Source organism: Daucus carota, chromosome 8 (assembly GCF_001625215.2).
Source record: "Daucus carota subsp. sativus chromosome 8, DH1 v3.0, whole genome shotgun sequence".
NCBI classification, from domain to species: Eukaryota; Viridiplantae; Streptophyta; class Magnoliopsida; order Apiales; family Apiaceae; genus Daucus; species Daucus carota.
The window spans coordinates 32,325,590-32,348,954 of NC_030388.2; the positions used below are offsets into that span (position 1 = coordinate 32,325,590).

General features: G+C 35.7%; 3 protein-coding genes and 1 non-coding gene across 9 annotated transcripts; 1 reads left to right on the forward strand and 3 right to left on the reverse strand.

Moving 5' to 3' along the window:
• Positions 1 to 221: 221 nt before the first annotated feature.
• LOC108199500 (RNA-binding motif protein 25) lies at positions 222 to 5,963 on the reverse strand. Of its 6 annotated transcripts, none has more exons than XM_064083222.1 (9): positions 5,426 to 5,567; positions 4,977 to 5,055; positions 4,707 to 4,814; positions 3,940 to 4,196; positions 3,677 to 3,829; positions 2,983 to 3,406; positions 2,133 to 2,807; positions 1,463 to 2,061; positions 222 to 640 (listed from the first exon to the last, which is right to left on the reverse strand). In XM_064083222.1, exons 4-9 carry the CDS (start codon positions 4,162 to 4,164, stop codon positions 389 to 391), a joined length of 2,328 nt encoding a protein of 775 aa, XP_063939292.1. In that variant the 5' UTR covers positions 4,165 to 4,196; positions 4,707 to 4,814; positions 4,977 to 5,055; positions 5,426 to 5,567; the 3' UTR covers positions 222 to 388. The 6 variants fall into 6 exon arrangements, with proteins under 6 accessions (XP_063939292.1, XP_063939291.1, XP_017222820.1 ...); XM_064083221.1 differs by having other exon boundaries at positions 4,707 to 4,817; XM_017367331.2 differs by having other exon boundaries at positions 3,940 to 4,814.
• Positions 5,964 to 8,277: 2,314 nt separating this feature from the next.
• TRNAG-UCC (transfer RNA glycine (anticodon UCC)) lies at positions 8,278 to 8,349 on the forward strand. The gene has a single exon. It is a non-coding gene; the product is annotated as a tRNA-Gly (tRNA).
• Positions 8,350 to 8,523: 174 nt separating this feature from the next.
• On the reverse strand, positions 8,524 to 11,166 carry LOC108199864 (polygalacturonase-1 non-catalytic subunit beta). Its single transcript, XM_017367865.2, has 3 exons — positions 11,013 to 11,166; positions 9,829 to 10,675; positions 8,524 to 9,729 (listed from the first exon to the last, which is right to left on the reverse strand). The coding sequence occupies exons 1-3, from the start codon at positions 11,076 to 11,078 to the stop codon at positions 8,738 to 8,740; spliced, it is 1,905 nt and encodes a 634-aa protein (XP_017223354.1). The 5' UTR covers positions 11,079 to 11,166; the 3' UTR covers positions 8,524 to 8,737.
• Positions 11,167 to 21,405: 10,239 nt separating this feature from the next.
• On the reverse strand, positions 21,406 to 23,336 carry LOC108199587 (uncharacterized protein At4g28440). The gene is made up of 3 exons (XM_017367483.2): positions 23,205 to 23,336; positions 22,235 to 22,448; positions 21,406 to 21,796 (listed from the first exon to the last, which is right to left on the reverse strand). Exons 2-3 carry the CDS (start codon positions 22,434 to 22,436, stop codon positions 21,609 to 21,611), a joined length of 390 nt encoding a protein of 129 aa, XP_017222972.1. The 5' UTR covers positions 22,437 to 22,448; positions 23,205 to 23,336; the 3' UTR covers positions 21,406 to 21,608.
• Between the last annotated feature and the right edge of the window lie 29 nt (positions 23,337 to 23,365).

Here is a 23,365-nt window from a genome sequence, read left to right on the forward strand (position 1 = left end):
CCCGTCTCACTGAGACCTGTAAGACCATCCTTCCCAAGGGGAGGGGGTTACTTTGTCTACTATCAGTCTCTTATATAAGCATTAGCAACAAGATTTCTTAGAACAAGATACCTATAAGCTTTGGTACATGGTAAACAAGACAGTTTTGCTGTTACATTTCCTGTATATATTGATAGAATAAGCAACTCCTACCCCCTAAATATAAAAACCGAAAACCAAACTGAAATTGTCAACCTCTCTTTAATTCCAATGCGAAGAATTGCATTCGTCCAGAAAAATGAAAGATCTATGATTACAAACTGCCACGGCAGTTGCACCTCATGAAGGTGGTGTTATGTAAATTGCTTAAAAAGGAAATTCCAAAAATTCAATTGTGCAACAGATTGTATTAAGCCTTCGGCCTTGCAGCAAGCCCTGTCTCTACTTTCTTGATTTCAAATATAAGCATCCTCCACATCTTCAGCACAAACATCTCAGCTTCGTCGTCAAGAATAGTCTGAAGTCTGTCTAGCACCTCAGATGCGTTCACGTGTTCCTGGGTGGTGGACACGATGTAGTTTACTAGTGACGTTTCTTCTTCACCCAAAAACTCGGTAATTTTCTTAGAGATCCATGGTCTCATCCTCTCATGTAGTTGATTCTGCAAGTGAAGATATAATTAGAAAATGATAAGTCCAATTAAACCAGAAACCGAATTGTTACTTGTAATTTTGAAACTTTTTAACCCTATTAATCCACAACAAAATGCAAACTGGCTCAAATACCAACTTACAACCCACCCAAACTTCATATAAATTTATAATCACTTGTTCTTATAGTTATAGCATATTATCCACCAAAACTGAACATCAAGTGTATAAGGATCAGGTGGACAAATTGTATACAGCTATAAAATTTCTACATTCCTCCTATGTCAAAGATACCAAATTGTAGTTTTAGGTATATTGATAGCATTGCTAATAAGGGCTCAACTTGCTTTATAGTGATAACATGCTAGATTAGTTAGTCTGGGTGGCTGCTAATAGGTGCACCTGAATCAATAAAGCTCTAATGCAGGTGGAGACGATACCTAGGCACCTAGATATTGACATTAAAATTTACAAATATAAATAAGTGTGTGCCTGAAGCTTAAAGAACACTGCTATACAGACTGGGTCCTCTACCATGATCCTATGACTTATGCAAAGTAACACATCTGTAACAAAAAAACTTACGGAGAACCATAGTCAACCCTATGATTGAACCAGGGAACCAAATTAAATTCATCTGATCCAGTCACAACACATTATATCTAGTTGCTTAAAGCCCTAGGTTCATGTCTAATCAGGTATGTATAAGCAATTAAGCACTCCTAAACAGTAAACAGAACACAATTTAATGATCCAATATTTGCAGAACACACACACACACACACACATATTCAAGTTATTCAAGTTCAATATTAGGAATTAAAAAATGTCACCTTATCATAAATGGCCCAATTGATCTTATACGAGAACAACTCATCCTTTGTCTTCGGAATTGTATCAATCAACTGCTTTGCATCAAGAAGCTTCCGGTTTTCTTGTGTTTTTACTTTATCTGATTGTCGTTCCTGGTCCTTGTCATGGTCAACAGTATCCTTTCTGTAATCATCTCTAGTGCGATTGCCCCCATGAGCATTCCACTCTTGGCCACGGTGGCTAGATTTTTCATGTGAACGTCTACTTCTATCCTTTTCAGCCTCAGGCTTCTCTTCTTTTGAGTTGACACCTGTAATGCGCTTGGCAAATTCGGCTGCTGCAGCCAAGTCTGGAGACAATGACCCAGAAGGACCACGTTGGACAGCCTGTAGTTCCTCATGTGAGTAGTCAATGGGAATCAGGGGCCGCATCTTTTTCTCCTTCTGTGCATCCTCATCTTCCTCATTGAAAACAGAGGGAACTGTGGTTCGTTTTCCAGATGCTACAAGACCAAAACCCAATTTTCTACTTTGAACATTGCTGCTCAGCTGTGTATCTACCGCACCAATAGAGTTTGTACATATTTCATCACCAGTGCCATTTTGTTGGATCCTGTCAGCTGTCATATACAAGTACAGATTAATAACTTAAGCAAATGACCAACAATAATGGAAGGTTATAGGAACTTACTAGTACGATTTTCATGCCCCATATCATTGTTGGGAGACCGACCAATGACTTCTTTGCATTCAGCAGCGACTTCATCAACAGCCTCTTCAGTTTTTTTAGTTGCAGAAGCAGACAAAAGCCTCATAGCGTCTTCTTGCTCTTGTTTCTGCTTTTTTAGAACCTCTTCCTCTCTCATCTTGGCCTCAGCAATTTCTTCTTCTTCTTTTAACCTGTCAGCCAAGTCCTCTTCCTTCTCTCTCAGCCTCCTTTTCCTCTCCTCCCCACTACTTCTGTGTTTCCGCTTCTTGTTATAATCATCATAACTTTCATGCTCTTGATCTATAATGTCATACTTCCGATCATCTGCCCTTTCTTCCTCTTTTTCTCTCTCCAGCCTCCGCATTTGATCCTTTTGTTTTTCTCGAAGTTCCCAATCATCAAGACGCAGCCTGTATCGACGCTCCTCCTCTCTAGTCTTGTACTGTCTTTCTCTGTCTCTTTTAGCCCGTTCTTGTTCCCTTTCTAACTCGTTCCTTTCAAGTTCTTTTTCCCTTTCCCTTTTAGCATCCCGTTCGCGATCTCTACTCCTATCACTTTTTCTGCTCCTGTGAGGTGAACTTGTATCTTGTTTATCATGCTCACTAGGAGTTCTGTTTGCACTTCTCATATCATCCTCATTTTTGTCATCTGCTGCATCTGCTTAGAATCAAGGAATAGAAGAGTAAGATGCGTCAACACATGGTTATAAATCATCAATTAAACAGTGCGACATCATCCTACAGTTCACATCATCAAGGTATCTCCAGAAAATTCAGCATATGTCAACAGTATATTGCAGAAGTATACTAATTACAAATACAACAAGACTTACCATTTTTCATTATATCCACATCCATGTCGCCTTCCTTTAATCCAACATGACCTTCTGGGGTTGAAGTATCAAAAACAGTGGTATCCACTGATGGGGGTGGGGGTGGTAATGGATGCGTCTTCAATCTTTCTTCAATCATGCCATTGAGTTTCTCTAAAGCACCTCGGTCAGCTTCCTTGTCTTCATCAGTCACAAGACCAAACTTAGTAACATCTTGATCTTTTTGGTCAGTAATGTTGTCATCTTTAGACTCCTCTTGAGTGGACTCTGGAGGAACACCTTTCTCACTACCTGTTCCATTTCTTTCCTCTTTCTCAGTCACTTGACCACCTTCAGCGCCAACTTTTTCAGAACTTTTTGCATTTTCCCTTTTCTTTTGAACATATCGCTCCAAGTACTCTTTAGTTGCTGAGTTAAAATTTAACTGTAAAGGCAATATTAGAGCCAATTATACAAATGAAAGATCAACTCAATATATAAACTAATATAGTGACTCTGGTAAGTAGCATGCAAAAGGCTGTAAGTAAGACCAATTATATATTTATATCTGCTAACAAAAAAGCTCAAACAGAGTGTGAAGCCTATATATCAATCTAAAAAATATATCTGCAAGGAGCCTAATATGTCATTTTAAAGCAAACATCATTTCTAATCGAGAAAATTTAATATTTGGCAAATTAATATAAATTAATACCATCAGTTCTTGTCCATCAATATTTAATTTGCTCAGCAGCCTAATTGCACGAAGAATCCCCTCTGCAGAATCGAACTCACAAAATCCATAGCCTTTCAGAGTCCCAGACGTTGGATCTTGAGGACGTTTCCAGCTCTTTACAGGCCCGCAGAGCTGCACCAAATGTAGACACTTATAAAGTTAAAATTCGTGTGTCTATTTGATTCATAGATAAGTGTAAAAAAGAGAAAAGATATGAATCAGTCGCCTGGAAAAATACTTACTTGCAGGACTGAGAGGATGAAATCATTGTCTACTGTTGATGCTATCTTGCCCACATAAACTGTTGTTTGCGGCTTCTCTGTAGGTGTAACACTTGGAATTCCACCTGGTCTGATAGCAGGAGGGATTATTGGCGGACCACGCACTCCAGGAACAGGAGGTCGTGCCAGTGTAAGATTGGTGCCAACTATTCCCAACGGACGTGGAGGAAATACTGGTCGAGCCATTACTGGGTAGACGCTGGGATAACGAGGAATTCCTGCACAACAGTAATGCAGATACTATGCAAATTTGTTAGAACATAATCAAAGCAAATTTCAATAGTAAATCTTTAAGAAAAAAGGCACAAGTATTTAATCATATTATGAAGTTTAAAGTATAATTAATCGCTCTTACGACATGGCACAATCAATTTGAATAGCAGCAAAGGCATGTCAAAACGCACCAGTTGAACATAAAGCCTGAAGTAAAACAATGAAACATGGAATTCTGGAAAGAAAAATGGAAACACAAATTGCGAGTAAGGTTACCTCCATTTCCACAGCATATCAGTAGTCTTCTTAGACTATCCAATGCACCAATTGAATGATTGGAATGAAGTAATATGAGACCCCTTGTGTCCCACTCAAACTGACGACATAAACATTCTATTTCTACCCACAAACTTTAGTGTAATTATACTTTTTTATTTTATCTTTCTTATTAATAAGGAAGGAAGATACATGCTTAGCATAGAAAAGAAATACTGGATATTAAAAGATTGCAATACCTTGGTATACAAAGGCAAGGAGCAGTCAGTTGCAAGCATGGTTCTGCTGCCGCAAAATAAAGTAACGAAAACCGAAGGGCAAGTCCACTTAGGACTACATTACAAGCCCTACTAAAATGAACATGGCACAAACCAGGTATTATTTAGCATAAAAAGTGGCAATAGATTATAGTCGGCTCACTTCAAGTCAACATAATCTACAGAAATTCTATCTTTTTCCACTTCAAAAACTATTGAACAACGACAATCAAGAAGTACGTATATGCATACCAAAAGCTTTGTTGATAGTGGTAGTCTCTAAATTGGAGCCTTCCAAACCATTCTCATCGTTATCTCAATCAAGTAGACACTGTAGGAGAAAACATCTGGTCACAGATATCCCTGAAACCGACCGACCCCACTCTCCTCGCCAAACACTCGCACTCTTTGTCGCAAAAACCATATAAAAAGTACAACTCATGCATCCTAATCCTATAATTCATTTATTTAAAACCACATTCATCTCCATCAACATATTAACATCAAAGTTCCGATTTTTGTCATACATCTACCATCAAAATTTTAATAACAAAGTTTCGATTTTTTATGACATTCCCATCACTAAAAACCCCAATGCACAAGAAATAACATACAGAAACTTATATAATCATAACAAAAATTCAGCAATATACAAATAACTCAAAAAATCTTAAAAAACTGAAATTAAAATTTAAACCCACCAGGAGGCGGCAAGGGCAAGTACCCATTAGGCATCGGCATATACGGAGGCCTCTGATTAGGCAGCTGTGCATAAACCAACCCACCGGGTACGGGTCCTGACCCGGTTCCGGATCCGGGTACAGGCGGAACGCCAGGAGGCTGAACCGGCGAAAACTGCGGCGGTAACGGCAATGGAACCGGCGGCGCTGGTGGCCGGAAAGACGGGGGTAGCTGAAGCAGCGGCCCGGTGGGCGCAATTGACGGTGGTGCAATTTGGGGTAAATTAGGGGTAGGGTTTGAAGGAGGGGCTGCCGAAGAAGATGGGTCGGGTTGCGAGATGGGGTTATCCGGGCCGGGTTTTTGAGGAATCGGGTCAATTGGTTTTTCAGGAGATGATGCAATTTCCGCCATTGAAGCTGAATCAAGAAATTGAGATTGAGATTGAGTTTGAATTTTTTGTTAAACTACACCAACTTCGAGCAGTGTTCTAGTTCTATTTGTTTTGGTAAATTTCAGGCTTTCGGGGGAGTCTGTAAACCCTCCTCTAGTATTTATAGATTTCTCGTCCAGCGTCCGGTATCATTCTCTATGGTTTAAATCCTGGTTCGTCGAAGTGATTAAATTTCCGATCTCTGATCAGTTTTTCGATTAAAATTTAATTTATCAAACACTTTTCTGTAATTCATCGGACTGATACTTCCAATCATCTAATAATCATCTCATAAAAATTTAATTTATTATTTTCCGTTATTTCATCGAACTGATTATATTTACGATCATTCAATGAATTTTCTGATTCGTCTTTGTTCTGTTCTTAGTCAATCATATCTAATTCGCGCTTTTTATGTCCAATTCGCGCTATTTACATATATCAAACTTTCACATAATTTAATTGAATACGAATCTAAACTTCTTTAACTTGTATATGATTTTTTCTTCCTCTTTTACATTTTGATATTTATAAAATTACCAGTTTCTTCGATTTGGATAAGAGCGATGATCGGATTTTGACAAATGAGTGTATTTTCGTGTTGTTTTAAAATTGAGAGGGTTTTTTCCTTCGATCGAATGTTGATACAAATGAGGATATTCCCGCAAAATTTTAAAATTGAGTGAGTATTTAATATTATTTTCTCTATTGAATATTTATTTTTTCAACAAAAATTAATTTTCATTTTGATCTATTTGATCTTAAAAAGAAAAAACCCTAATGCCCTTTACATGATGTAGCACTTTTATATGATATTTGAGTTCATATTTTCAGGTTGATATATCTAAGACATTTTAACTTCAAATGAGATACTAGGGCATATCTTACAAATTTTACTTACACTTGCTTTAATTACAGACTCGTGTGAATTGACCTAATTGTAATGTACCATAATATATGAGTTCAAAATCTTTGATTTCGATATAGTTAAATGTTATATTTGGTATGTCATATGTATAATATTTGTTCTTTATAGTGTAACTAGAGATACAAAATTGTGTATCTTTCGTTTATATTAGTTTCTTCCTTTTGGGTAGTTCTATGGTTAATGGCTTTTTCATATATGACAATTTTATTTTGTTCTTAATCAACGATCGTGTCATTGTAGATGAATTTGCTTCGGTGCCTGACATAAGCCTCTGTGCTTGGTTCCATCTATATCCCTCCTTTCCTTCTTCGTCATTCTTTTTTTCCTTTTTGAGGATCATACACCTTTAATTAGTCAGTAATTTTTTTGATAAAACTTCTCTTTTCCTTTCTTATATCTGCGGATTTTGCTCTTTCTTTTTCAAGTATTTTTTCCAAATATCATAAAAAAATATCCAATTTTTCTTTCTTTTCATAATTGTATTTCTGTAGAATACATACCCCTGAAAGTCTTATGACAAAAAACAAAAACGATTGATGGCAAGAAATTTAAATATAACTGCACACACTTAGCTTAAGTCAAGAGAGGCATACTTTTACGCGACCAAGACTTGGCTTTCTCTCGTATCTGATGTAGGTTGATGCAAAAAAGATGAATGAATTTGGATCACTCAGCTCCCCTGCTCCACTCAGTCCTCGGTTTAAATCATGCAGGTTCGAAACTATGGTTTACTCTTTATCAAGTTTCGCAAGTTTTGTGGCAAAAAAAATTAATCAGACACATGATTCAGTTTTAGTTATCAATACAACTCTGCTAAGTCACATATCAAACATGCATTGAGATATTACTGATGTTGTGGTCCTGTCTGATTCACGATACAGGGGAACGTATAATTGCACAATTTTTCTAATCGAATTTGCTGCAGTTTTTGCTTTCTATTTAAATCAAGGAATTTATTGGTTTTGATGGACAAAGAAAAGTATCATCACAATTCTAGATAAGCTTAGCCAGCAGGAGCTTGATACGAAACTGGTTTGCATTCTGCTTAGTATTAAGCTGACTGGAACCGCGATAACCAAATCAGCCACTCGATGATAGGAGATAAATAAGACATAAGAGCTATAAAGCTGGGGAAGGGTGGAATGATGTATGTTAATAAAAGCTATCAGGCTATCGATAAACATCTGAAATTCTACGCAGTTTTTGGCCAATTGCATTTTCAATACAGGTTCTTTCGGAAGAAAGGTTCTGGTAACAAATAGAATTGATGACCAGAACTTTTTGCAGACTTCTCCGAGCCATGTGTAATAACACGAGAGAGTGGTATAATTAATGCGGTATTCGGAAGGTGTCATAAATTTGCTTCAGAGTGATTGTCATCTTTGTCAGTTGCTGATCCTTTCATGCACAGTATTGAATCAGGACAGGACTAGTTTCTGGTCCAGGCTCTTAAATGACACAGATATGTATGTATAATGTAGTATTGTTAAAACTGAAACAAAAAACATCACCAAGCGTTTGTAGTCCAACGGTTAGGATAATTGCCTTCCAAGCAATAGACCCGGGTTCGACTCCCGGCAAACGCATCCTTTTCTCAGTCACTGATTTATCTTTTTTGCATTTTGACACAACATTTGTTAAGTAGCTTCAGAAATGTAAGCAAAAGTTTTTTTTTTTTTTTTTTTGACAGAAGAAATGTAAGCAAAGTTGTAAATATGAGAAACATCAGAAAGTCATTGAACCAACACAATGCTGGTCTGTTATAGGTAACAATTATTTCATAATTAAAATGAGGTGGATTCAGCAGAAACCTATATTTTCAGTTCGAAAATATAATATTCTTGCACCAAAAAGAAAAGCTAAATTGACCCATCTTTACAATTGTGATCCTAAATATATTATTTTGCTCAAAATATATATTCACATTTGCAATCGGATCGGATTCTGCAAATGGACCATTGTGTCAGCACTAGATCAATCAGCAATAGCCCAGTTCATGTCATTCTGGAAAATCCAATGGCAAACCTCAATTTTTCCGGGAGCTGAGCCTAAGGCTGCAAATGCGCCATGACTGGCACTCCAGTCCGACGTGTCCACGTGACAGATTGCTACGCCATGGTTGATCTTGGCCTTAGATTTTGAGTCCAGAATATCAGCTTCATAAACGCGAACCTTAGGAACTGAATGACAGTAATACATCAAATAAGGATACAAGCTCTGATGGCATGAGACTGACTTGGTGACTTTGCCACCATTGATCCCCTTGACTTCTCCAATCATGATATCTGCCTTTGACCCCTCTGTGTTCTCTGTTGTCCGGACAACAACGTTTCGTCCCAACACCGATGTCGCGAAGTCAAGCATATCTTCAATTGAACCAACACATCGCTTTGTCTCACCCCGGCTTGGTGCCCTCTCACACTCAGTCAGAGTGTTGGCTATCATCGCAGCCATGCTAGAGTTATCACCCGCGTGAAACAACTTCTTCAAGTCATCAAGTTTTGCTGTCGAAAATGGTAATTTTGACGACAATACACGAGGCAAAAAGGCCCTCTCAGGCATCTTGTCTTTAATATCAGGCATTGGCATAACCGTCCCGCTCTTAAGCATCTTCTCCCTGAAAAATTTGCCAGGCTCGACCCATTTATTTACAATTTTGGCATTCCCCTCTTTCAAAGAAGCCAGCTCTGCAGAACCTTTGGTCGCATATGTACTAAATTTAACATCCTTCTTGTTAGCATAATCTTTGAAAGTATTATTAACACCATACTTCTTGAATCCAATATCAGAAAACGAGCCCTTTTTACCATATCCAGTAAATTTATCAGTACCTTCATTGAACGAATTACCATAATTCGTGAAAGTAGCCTTAGCAGCATTTGAGTTTTTAGCATACGATTCAAAAGAATCATCACCCACATTGGACTGATCTCTATAACTTGTAAATGTTTCGACAGCACCATTACCTGCAGAAGCATAGCCACAGAAAAAATAAATTAACAAATACATCGATGTCGACTTAATTAATATATATAATTGCAAGTTCCACAAGTCAATTGAATTACCTGTATCACCATAATTCTTGAATTTGTTCTGAGGAACATTGCTATCAAAGGCATAAGAAGTGAAATTATCCGCGACACCATTAGCATTTTGTCCGTAGCCAGAGAAGGTGGAGCCAATTACATTAGAATCTCTACCGTAATTTTCAAAATTGTTGGGCTGACCATTCCCATCTTTTCCATAGCTTGCAAAGCTCTGACTCCCCGAATTAGCTTCTTCGCTATACGCCTTAAATGTCTGCGATTGACCATTACTTTCCGCTGAGTAAGAATTGAAGTTCAGATTAGGCACATTGGTGTCTTTGTTATAAGCACTAAAGCCACTAGCTCCACCAGTTGATCCCGCGGCATAAGAATTAAAACTCTGGTCAGCCACATTGGCATCGGTAGCATAAGTATTAAAATCCGTGTCGTGTCCAACCGAGTCTCGCCCATAACGGCGAAACGTGTTGACAGGGATATTTTCCTCGTTAGCATAATTCTGAAAAGAGTCCTTGTCACCGCCTTTCAGTGTTCCGTAATTTGTGAAATTCTTGTCCTGGTACGAGGAAAACGCGACATTTTGGTCGTGTTTCTCCAGGCTTGGCGATAAATCAGGGAAACACAGGAGTTTCGCCGAGGAACAGAATGCTGGGAGCTGTGCTGACAGGGTGTTTTTGTCAGCGAGTTTCGAGAAACTCGCTGACTGAACAGCTGTCAGTGGAGATGCCTTCTTTAGAAGGAAATCTGGTTGAGGCAAGTCATTAGATACTTGCCTTTTCCAGTACCGGAGCAGTGACCCTTTCGGCGAAAATGGGCTTTCTCCGGTGGCTGATTCCAGCAGATTCCGGCGAGCTCCGACCACACCTAACTGCAATAATAATTACAACAATGTACACAATTATTAAATGAAGAATCTCCATAGGTCATTTAAACATTTCATAAAACCGTAAAACCAAACCAAACATGCACAGTATATCTGACTCGTACTCGAAAACATAACCAAACATACACAACATACAAAATGTACAAAATTTATTGATATGTAATAAGATCAAAGGACGGAACCAAAACCAAACATAGTCGGTATATCTCACTCGGAACTCGTAAATTAATCAAACACAAACACATATATTACTAGGAATATCATAATGTACATGCTATAACGTAAATGCAAGTAAAAGTAGGAATCAAGACATGAAACTTACATTGAGGAAGAAGAATATGGATGAAAACAAGATGAAGAGATGAGTGATAAGCTTGAGTTCATTCATATTGAGAGAGAGAGAGATAAAGAATGTTGGTGGATTTTTCGTATGGTTGGGAGGTGAGAATTATATACTAGAAAGCTTGTGACTTGTTGGGCCCGATTTATATTATATTTTCCTTTATTTCGATACCTTTTTATTCTTATCATACTCCGTAATAAATTAAATTTCTTCTACATGTTTGCCAAAGTAAACTTGGCAAGTGAGAGCTTGTAGCATCACTGCCAAGAGGCATGTCATGAGATTTCTACGGCAATGGCAATAAGTTTTCTGTGATTCTGGAAAAATAGGTGATAGATGAGCAGTCATATTTATGAGGTATTGACTTTTACTACGTTTTGGCTAAAATTAGAATTCGGCTTTATCTTTGCGAGTAACAACTTAAGATGAGTTGGCTAAAATTAAAACCCGCGTCTTGTGTCAGTACTTGACTTTTCAGGTAACAACGTAAGACGAGTTGGCTAAAATCAAAATCTGAAACTTATCTTTCTGATTGACAATCCCAGATGAATTGGCTAAAAATAAAATCCGAATCTTATAGTAATTATGTCAGCGCTTGACTTTCCAGATAACAACGGAAGACGAGTTGGTTAAAATCAAAATCTGAACGTTATCATTCCAAGTAATAGCGTACGAATGTTCTAAAAATCAACGATTTATAAAATATTTTACCAATTTAACCATCATACTCTGATTTATCGAAAAAATTTCCGCCGAATCATCAATATATCATGAATCAATAAGCTAAATGATTAATTCCTATTTCCAATTTCTATAACCACAAGTGAGATGAGTCGGCTAAAATCGAGTCACGAATTTTATCATCTTATCACAAAAGTGTGAAATCGAACCTCGATCGAAACCATAGAAATGTCCCTATTAAACATTCAGTTACCATGTAAAATACCAAACAATTAGACGAGAAAAAGAAAGGAGTGAAGTTAAACGAAGAATGACAGACAGGTAAGTGTAAGAAGCCGCGTAACGAGCAACAAAGGAAATATCACATGTCCTTATCGTATAATATAGTTGGCTAGCTAGCTGAGCTGGGCTCAATGTTAAGTGTTTGTGCTAAAAAGATTGGATTCTAACGCGTTTACAAGTTTGTTTTATTTTGTTTTACTTCGTGAATTTATGTGCAGAAAATAAAATAAAAAATAAACGAAAAACTTTTCGTGAACCACTCTTCTCCACTCACTCTCATGAGAGTAACTCGCTTTCCAACATTTCTTTTCTGCTATTATTTGTCAACAAGATGATAAAAACATCTCTTGTCCTCGACAAAGTCCGTGATTATATATGTCAAGTTCTTCGTATATCTATTATGAATGTGTATTTGTTGTTTTCTTCACAAGTTTTGTACACACCGTTTAGTTTGCATGTTTTCTGTGTTTTTTAACTTTTCGCACTTTTCGGCTTATAAGTAACAAGTTCAACCGGAGTATATTCAGGTCGGTCTGGTTTCTTGTAGTATCATAATCGAAATTGAAATCATAATATAATTCGAGTTCAGTTTTAGAAATTTTGGATTAGTTTCAGTTTTAGAATTTAAAGAAATAAAAATATAAAAAATATTGGAACCTGGTTTCCGGTTATCATGTGGTGGGAACTCTTTAATCAACGCACATCTTTTTCGATTGTTAGACGGTCAGATTGAAATATTTTGTTTTTAACACGTTCCGCGATTATAAAGCGTTAAACATGTTAAAAAGATATAATAATCACGATTGCTGGATATTCATCTAATTTTTGAAAAAGATGTGGGTTGATTAAAGCGTCACAGCATGCCATGCTCGGGGACAAGATTCATCAACTTTAAAATTTGTTATTTCGTGATTATAAAATAAATTTTAATAATAAGATATTTTCTTATTTTTGAGCAAGCATCAGTTTCTTTGAATTCGGAAAAAGAGTAAGATTTTGATTTCCCGAACTGAAAATCAAGTTTCACGTGAAGGCCTGGACAATCCTCACCTTTCTCCCTACCACCATCTTGAGTGATATTCTTTACTTTCAACATCGACCGTTTGAATTTGCTAAAAATATAATGATGGCATGAAAGGTTTAAAACATGTTTTACGATTTATAAGCATGCACATGAACACATAAGTAGAGATCTTGAAGACTACTACTGTATATTCTGCTCCTCGAGCATCAAAAGTTTGTTTATTTTATACCGACTAGCTCAAGGAATAAAGAACTATGGGGCTAGAATGCTTTTAAATATGTTATATGCTTATCTTCATCCTGTCTACAAGGACCATTCGTGGACATCAATGCTTTTCTCATATATACTCTTGTGAGTGTAAACCCAACTTGAGTTGTGCTTTTCTAATGTGCTTTTCTTTTGGATGGCATTTTCCAGAATTTTTTTTTACAATACAGACTTATATGTATTACAAATTAGTATCTGTTCTAATAATTTTCGGATTGAGCCAAAGTCGAACCTGGGTGTATACCTGGGTGTAGGGATGAGCGTGGTTCGGTTTGGTTCGGTTTCGACTGAAAACCAAACCGTAACCATATTTATTCGGTTTCTAAAATGAAAAACCAAAACCAAACCATACACCGTTGGTGCGGTTTCGGTTTTTAATCATGGTTTCGGTTTGAAAATGGTTTGGTTTCGGTTTTAAACCAAATTAAAAAAATTCTTGTATTGTTTTTCTAATTTAATTTTTTTCTTGTTATTTTTTTTTAATATTAGACGATGTTAGAATTTGAGTACAAGAAAGCAAGATGCAACCAATAAATAAATGAATAAGCTTTATCAGATTGATAATACAGATTGATAATACAGTTGACAAATTGGGGGAGAGTAAAACAGACTTAAAAATATTAGCAAGCATGATTGTTTGGTTTAGCATAGGTAAGAACATCAGTACAGAATTTAAAAGATTAGTAGATGACATAAACCTTGAATAAAGTAAGTTAAGACCCAGTAGATCAATAACTAAAAGCACAGAATAGAACAGCAGACTCCAAGGATCAGAAATAAAAGCATAGAACAGAAAAGCAAACAAACACTAGCCAGAAACATAAATAAAAAAATTATAATATAATTTATAAATTTAAATTAAGATATTATTATTATATATATAATTTAATATATATATATAATTTAATATATATATATATATATAATTAATTCTATTCGGTTCGGTTCGGTTTTTATTCGGTTTGGTTATTAAATGGTTCGGTTTTTAATGGTGCGGTTTTGTTCGGTTTTTTATGGTTTCGGTTTCGGTTTTTGGTTCAGTTTTGCTCATCCCAACTTGGGTGTATACGTGTAAAAATTAAACATATTATAAAATCAATAAAAAAAATTGTGTGTATACGTGTCACTTCAAATCTTACACTTACATTAATTTGTTAAAAACACCTCATCTCCCCATATTATATTTAAAAACTTTTATGCATTTAAATTATATATAGGAAAAGAAGATTGAAAAAATGGCATGGAAGTATTTTCCCTACCTCAGAATACATGCACAAAGTCAAAATAGAACAATGCTGGTTATTCCGAATTCTATCCCAATTCTTTTTTTTCAAATGACGTGATAGACGAAATGTTGATATTAGTTGACTCGTTTATATCCGATACTGGGAGGTCTCATTGTTATTTATGTAAGCAAAATCAATCATACATTAATAATTAAAATTTGAGAATAATTTAATAGTTAACATTTTTTGTGAAATACATTATAATAAAATATTATGTTTAATAGTGACTTCTAATATTTTTGTTATGGATTGGAAATGACAAATGAAAAAGACAAAGCACAAGGAATGACACCAAGCATGGGAATAACATAGGATTGTGTGGAACACTGCACTATGAGTATACAACCATATATATGCAGCTATTGTTAAACCACTAGCAGGTGAAGTGGAGTTGATGGTAAGGCTGAATTCCATTCTGCACCATATTTTACAAAATTTAACATATAATGGGATAATTCATAATAGAATGTGGGGTTGACAATGATATATATTCGAGATTGTTAAATCGTGTAAAGAGTCGAAGTGGATAGGGATGTCATGCATTGTCGGCAAATGGGCAAGTCTGATGTTTCGAGTATTTTCGTTTATTATTTGTGCTGAATGATTATTTCATAATGGAATGAAGTAAATACAATGATAAGTTGACAAAAATTTGAACTAGAAAACAGGGAACTACAGATGGCAAAGTGGTTTGCTGATTGATCTTGAATCATCTAGCTTGAGTCTTGATCGGTAGATTAAAAGAAAGATGGTTGCTTATCCCGCTTCAAGGACAGAAAATAAAGTCGGATGGGGGTCCTTTCCCACACTCTAGTACGAAATCTCGATCCTATTCTCGGAGAACAAGGGATTTTGGGGAGTATGTCGAAGAATGATGAGAATTTTAATGGATCATATATTGTTTTAATTTTATACAGATTTTGGATAAAACATTATAGGACAGTCAATGAGATTTGAACATAATAATTCAAAATACTGTGGATTATACTTTCAAAAAAAAAAAAATATCGTGGATTATGGTATGATTTCACAAAACATGAAATGTATCGGACAATCTTAGAAAGATCTATCGTATGAAGTTCAAAAACATAATATTTGAATAGCATCGTATTTTAATTTTAAATAATCTCAATTGAATATTATAGGATTTTTTAAGTATAATTTAGAATAGTACTATTAAATATTATCAAAATTTATAGAATAATTTAAAATTTTAATTAAATATTTTTATATTTTTTAAAATCCAAATTAAATATATTTAAACGAAAAATAATAAACTAATTTCTGATCAGGGGATGAGATGGACTGGGGCAAATTGTGAAGACATTGATATTCCCTCCGTCTTAATTTATCAGTATTGTTTGACTTTTTGTAGTCAAACTGACTGAACTTGATTGAAATTTACCCATATAAAATAATTAAAAAAATCATGAAAAATATTTTACTAGAATCTATATATATTCTACTTTAAAATGTATTTTTTTTCAATTTCAACATCATGTAAGAATAATTATTAATTACAAGTCAAGGTCAATTTAATTATAAAAAATCAAGCAACAGATAATTTGAGACGGAGGATTAGTAAAATAATAAAATGCACGTATAATTTATTGACATTTGACTTGTGAGTCGCACCTATAAATTTTTGATATTCGAAATTCTCAGATACACCACAAAAGGTCAATTTTAGCCGACCTTTATTTTTATATAATCCGCAAATATGAACGTAAAAGGAGAGTCTCCATGGAAGGTAGGGGCGGGAGCTTGTCAGATACTGAGATGGACCTAGAGAGAATTAACTTATGAGCACAGTGCAATGGTGGTTGGGCAGTGAGTATCAAATCTCAGGTCATCAATGCCCCCATAAATTTGTGTTGCTGCAGCTATCTAGCTGGGAGCCTCTGAGGATAAGATGAAAATAGATGTCACATACAACTATACATGACCAGTTGGTCACTGTGGTTGGCAGGTTTCCATATTTTTGAAAATTTCCAAACTTACCTATCTAGCAAATTTAAGGGAAATGTGTAAAAGTATGTAAAAGTTGTATTATGTCTAGAGCTGTAATTCGAGTCAGGCGGACGGCTCGCTAGCTCGCCCAGCTCGAACTCGTTTAAGTGGGCTCGACTCGACTCGTTAAATGAGCCGAGTTCGGACAAAAGTTTCGGCTCATTTTATTAAACAAGTCGGTTCGATTTGACTCGTGAAATTAAACGAGCCGAGTTCAGGTAAAAGTTTAAGCTCAATTAAGTGTAAAATTATACGAGCTGGCTCGCTCGACTTGTTGAAACCGGCTCGTATAGCTAAATGAGCAGGCTCGACTCGACTCGTGAAATTAACCGAGTATGCATACCAATCGCCCAATTAAAAACAATCCACGTCATTTGATAAAACATTTTGGAAACAAATTTTGAGATACATAGCGATAGCCTGAATTTAAACCTCATTAAGTTTGCACACTATGCAGTACACTAATAAATGTATGTAATCTACCTTTTTCTGTTGCATACATGCGTGCCTTCATGGCCAACTACCATATTTGTATCCATACGTATGGTCGATGCTTGTAGCAGGCAGTAAAATGTTTCTTCAAAACTGATCTCAAGGATTTATGGAAACTCAACAACTCTTTCTGTTAAAATTTATTGAAACTCTTTGTAGCATATTGTTCGTCTTAAAAATGGCTCACAGCGAGCCTGGTCTCCTAGTTTTGAACATTTCGGTGATACAAACACATGATTCCTGACAGACAATGCTTATCTTCGTAGCACTCAGTGACGGAATCAGGTAGAGGCTAATCTAGTTAAAAACACGGTTAAATTGGAAAATATGAGAAAATTATAATCAAAGATCCATCTCTTTCGTGAATAACCGATCAAAAAAACTACTCTAACTGTTATGAAATATATGTTGTTTGACTTTTTAACACGCAATCTAAGTTCTTTGACCGCATAGTTAAAATCCTGATTCCATCACTGCAAGCACTCGAGGTCCATAAATCTGGGACTGGATTCCATTTCCAGAGACATGCATCTACAAACTACACTCCATTTTTGTATGTATATTAAAATCTTTGAACTCACTGAGTTGCATTTCAAAATTTATTTATGGTCGTTTGTATACAACTCAGCCTCACAAGTCACAAGTGCACCACCTACTACCACATGGAAGTTGAGCTGAATACATATACACTGTGTCCATAAAACGAAAGCACTCAAATTTCATATGTATTGAGTTTTAAAAACTCAGTTCGAGCAGGTGGGGAATCAGACATTGACTATTTGAAAGGAACATGCGTTTATGCAGTTGAAATTCAACTCTTCATATGATATGTGTGCAAACAAATAATACTCCATCACATGCGCATCATAAAATACATAAATGGTTTTTTTTTTTTTTTTAATAAGCTCTGTTCTAAAAGTCAGTGATTAATCACGATTAATCATCGATTAATCAATGTTCCGTAACTCGCCGAATTGATTAAATTTCCGATTAATCACCGATCAATCCGATTAATCCCCGATTAATTATTGTTCCGTGACTTCACTAATTAAGTCCGATTCTCGCTTTTTACAACACTGGTAATAAGTACTTATTTTCGTAGATTAGTGCACGTTAGACACCCTCTCGATATATATCCAGCTCAGAAATAATTGTACATATAGTAGATTTAAAAGTTTTTCAAAGAAGATCCATATCTTAGTTGATCATCAACATAATTATAGTTAATTAATTCAATAATGTTGAAGATTCCTTGTGTGCATTTCTTATAAACGTATCTAAGCTTGGAATTTTAGTGTTTTATACTCCCCTTGTTACAATGTGCAAAGAATTGTATTCTATTCCAATACTGTATTCACAAGTTCAGTATGAGTTTCTCTTATCATGCTCTGTTTTAAAGTCGTGAATATACATCGATTAATCCCGATTGTAACTGATCAAACTGTTCAAGCATTATGATTTTTAATAGAGCGTGACCTTGATTTCTTGAAAAACAGTATAATGATTGGACTATCCATGTTTGACCCAAAAGGAATGGTTTTACACCTCAAAATCAAATACTATCCGTATTGATAATTTGATATCATTGTAAGACCGCATGAATGAGCTTTTAGCCTTTCTATCCCCTGATTTGCTGTCAGCACCGATCGCCAAAACCAAATTTCACATGGCATGCATATAATTGCCAATTTGTCACACCCGCACTTCAAACATCTTCGACCGTACTGTCTATAATGGTTGACTATGATACATACAGTTCAGAACGGTATAATCAAAGGTGAAAAATTGTGAATGATTTTAGTAATTACGTACGTCTCTGATGTTAGGCAATCGAGTGATATCAGAAGTGGGCAAGCTGTGAGGCACAATGAGTCGGGACCATAAGAAGGAACATTACACAAGAATTAATATGGACAGGAAATTGAATTCTACAATAGTATGATCATGACCATTCACCAAGCTATTCTTTTATTGACAAAACAGGTCATGTTAGAAGTGAGATCGAATCAAACACTGTGAATGGCAATCATCTTGCTTCGTTGACAAATCCCAGCCCACGCACATTTCCTTTCTTTGTATAAGAGACACACTTGTTGCCCAACTTGGCTACTCTATGATAATTCATATTACCGAATCTACGCGTACAAACAAACAGTGGCGGAATCAGAATTTCATCATTAGCTCCGTCATAGTTAAATATCGCTAATCACAATTATTTAACGAAAAGTATAATAGTCACTCAATATCTCAAAATGATCACAAATTATCGAATCCACACGTACAAAGAAACAGTCGTGAAATCAGAATTTCATGATTAACTCGTAACTCAGGCATAATCAATTATCACCGATCACAATTACTTAACTAAAGAGTCACTCAATACCTCAAGATGATCATAAATTATACATAAAACATATATTGTCGGAATCAGAATTTCGAGACAGTTGGAGTTAAAAGAAATTACTGCTAACGATGCTCGTTTAAGATTTAAAATATATGTTCTTAGACTCTTAGACCAGTGAGTAGCGACGTAGAGATATCGTAATCACTGCATCACATTTTTTTATTTTTATTTTGACAGAATCACTGCATCACATTGAATCACCCAAATCATCATATTTTATTCCAGATTCTTGAATATTTTTGGACGGTTTTGTTCTTCTTTTCATCGATAGTGTTCATTATTTTACCAGATTTTTAAAAGGAAATATGTTTATCTGGGGCCGGTCTCTTATTTGTTTAGCAGTGAAGGCCTGGACCCGGGAGGCTGCAGCTGGTGCGGGTACGGATCATAATCAAATTTATCCTCTCATTTTTATACCAGCTGGATATCATTAGTTCCAGCATCTATCATTTTTCGCATACGTCATAATTCGCGTCATCGATGCATTTTTCTTTTCTCGAAAATTTCACGTGCATGATATTTGTCGGTTTATATACTCTCTCCGTCCCAGCCAATTGTTTACGAATACAATAGCAGAAAAGAGAAAGCTAAGTGGTTGAAGTGGTAGAATATATCCATTGTTGAATAAAAGTAGCGTGTGAAAAGGAAAGAATAATGAGAAGGAGTAGTATTTATTAATTATTTTTAATAAATTTTGAAATATAAAGAATTGGACGAGACATGTCAAAAAAAAACCGTAAATAAATGGTTGAGACTGTGCGTTTTGAAATTTGTCGGTTTGTATTCTACTTACTTTATCGACGAGTGCTAAATTTATCGATGAACATCGAACAATTATAATTGGCTCAGAACATATGAAAGTGCTTTGATCATGTCCCATTCTAATTTCAAGCTCTTGAAAATGAGATTACTCAAGAGAAGAAGCCACTTGGGAGACAAATGACAAGTACTTGTCGAGTTCTCTGGCTTCCTTAATTATTTAAGTGGATAATGCAAAAATCTTAAATTAAATCAGAAATAATGATGTCGTTATTGTGCGATTGCGATTCACCTACTCTATTGAATAAATTCTACATTTTGACCCACCTTCTGTCCTTTACTAATCATCCTGTTCTAACTTCGATTAATCCAAATCATTTTTATGCATTGGATTCTTCATTGATAGAGTAGTATTCTTTATTTCCCTCCTTGCAGATGGTATCAATATTTTGCCCAGGAAAGCTTAATAATTCTGAATTATGTTGAGGTTTATCGGAACCGGAAATTAAAATGACCCGAAACCAAAATCTGAAATTTTAAATTTTAATCTCATAATGGCATTCTTAAAAGTTCATGCTGACCCAAGATTTGGAAATATTTCCCAGGCCTGACACTCACACAGTCACACGGCTATACTGTGAATGAATGTGTTAAAATATAATATGATCCTGATAAACCTTCCTCTCAAAATCTCGAGATTTTGGGAGAATTGGTCAACATCAGTCTTAATGTCCTATGTTAAGTTAGTAACCATGATTGGATAATATGGAACTAGACATGTATTCATGCATTCACTTATACAGTTATACTGGATTTGATTGATGGAAAACCAACTGGAGGTGTTTCGGAAAGAAATGATTCAAGCGAAGATTCATGTGTAACGTTGGATTAAGTTCTAAAATATAGGTCTAATGAAGTATGAACGTAGAACCTGAATCTCAGGCATTCGGAGCTAGTGAAGCACAGATCATGTGATATACAAGTTTGAGGCAGATGCACTGGTACAGCTAGATCGCGTCGTATCAATAAAATTCTGGAGGTTAGCGTACCCCTCACCATTTTTAACCAAGTGGGAAGCGGTCGAGGGTTTAAACCTCCTCAGAGGCAAGTGCAGTATGTGAGTTCAGTTATAGAAAAGAAATAACAAACTGAAGATCTGAGACGGGGTAAAGGTTTAAAGTTTAAACCATGAGGATATAAAGACTAGCATTATACAATCTATCGACAAGTCCATTAGTTTCCAGCTTCAAAAACCTGTTAACTTATAGGTGTACATACACGGGCATCCTAGGCAAGTCAGGGAAGAGCAAAACGTTTCAGAGAGTATACTCTTGTGTCTTGAACAAGAATCAGAACCTGCTCAAAGGTCACTATTCGATGGCATTCAGAAGCTCGTACTCAATCAAGGAGAGGTTGTTATCTTCCTTCACAGAAAAGGTGGCTGGCTCAGTAACTTCAACACGCCCCCATTTGTCCACTGCAAGCCTCATTGATCCTTTGAACATGTCAATTTTTGCATTACGCAGAATCACAGTACTGCCCTCTTTCATCAACTCCACTGAAAATAAGACTTCTCATCAGTGTACAGCCATATGTGCGAGATTTGAATTTGAGAAAGTATGGATTAACATGTTATATCTTGCATCAAGTCCATGGCATTTGGAAATTTTTGTGGGACTCAAGATTTTGCAAGAATACGTTATTTTTTAATGCTCTTTCATCAAGTCCACCGGACATAAGAATCTACACAATAAAAGAGAGCTCATGTCTGTTAATATTAAGTGAAACTCAACCTTTTCCTCCGTGCTTACATGAATAGTATTTACATAGCAATTCTCTGAAACGAGTGTTTCAATACTATAAGACGATAAACTCCTATTTAATGTAATCTAAGTTTTAACATATCACTTGCAAGTTTCCTCCTCTATAAAATGTCAAATTCAATGCAAAACAACAATATTCTGCAACTATATAGTAGATAAGGAAAAGACGATACCTTGATCATTTCTGGCTGTGAAGATAACCATTCCCGTTTCATCTCCTACCAAGCATTCAGCAAGGCGCATTTGGCGTCCCTGACCTCGCTGCATTATTATTTTGGAGCTAACAACCTTTACAGTGAGATTAAGGCCATTGGCTGCAGGTCGAAGTTGTTCAACCTTAATGAAAACTGGTTGCGTCTTTTTTAGTTCGGCCATATAGATGCACACCTAAAAAACATGTTTTTAATATTACAGGATAATATCAAACGACCAACATATCCAACATAAATTTTAAGTACCACCCAACATAGGTTTATCTAACTGAAAAGATACAAGACATAAATGAGTTAAGCTTTAAAGATTTTGAAGCTACAAAGGAACTAATGTTCAACTTGGAAAGGAAAGGAATGGGCTGAGATCAGGATCAGATGTACTCCTGTTCGACATACAAGTTTTATTCATTTGCCCGTTCCATCTCACTTTACTCCACAAGTTTTAGCTATACCTCGATCCTTCTGATCATCAATGCAGTGCAGGTAAATTATAAAAAAGGTTTAAACTTTTAACAATTTTCCATTCCCCTCATCTCCATCCTCATCTTCCACCCATCAAATTGTAACATAAGGCCTAGTTCCACACTACATCGAAAATAATCACAAATTTCTCAAGAAAAACTGGACCTTCTTTTTTCTTGAACTACCAATTCTTGAATTACCATTTTCTTGAACTATCAATTTTTGAATTACCATTTTACTTCCTAAAAACTAAGCTGAACATACACATGTGTGCAGATATATAAATCAAAAGAGCATATAATTCTAAATTGCTACAAGAAATCAGCTCCACAACTATTCATCAATCTCATATAGAAACTAACAACAATCTCATATTCATTCACAGGCAAGAGCTTAAGATACATATATAAACATACAATTGAAATTAATAATTGTTAATAATTATAAAAAAGATTGCAAGAATACTAACCTGGGTAAAGAGGATGAGGTGAAAATAAAATCAAGATCTGGTGGCTAGTCAAATTTATCTACTAGTAATTCATAAAATTATAGTCAACCACTCAGCCCTAGCTGTTAGGATTCAATTTCTTGAACCGGGTTGCTATCCTTTTCATAACTCATAAGGCCCAT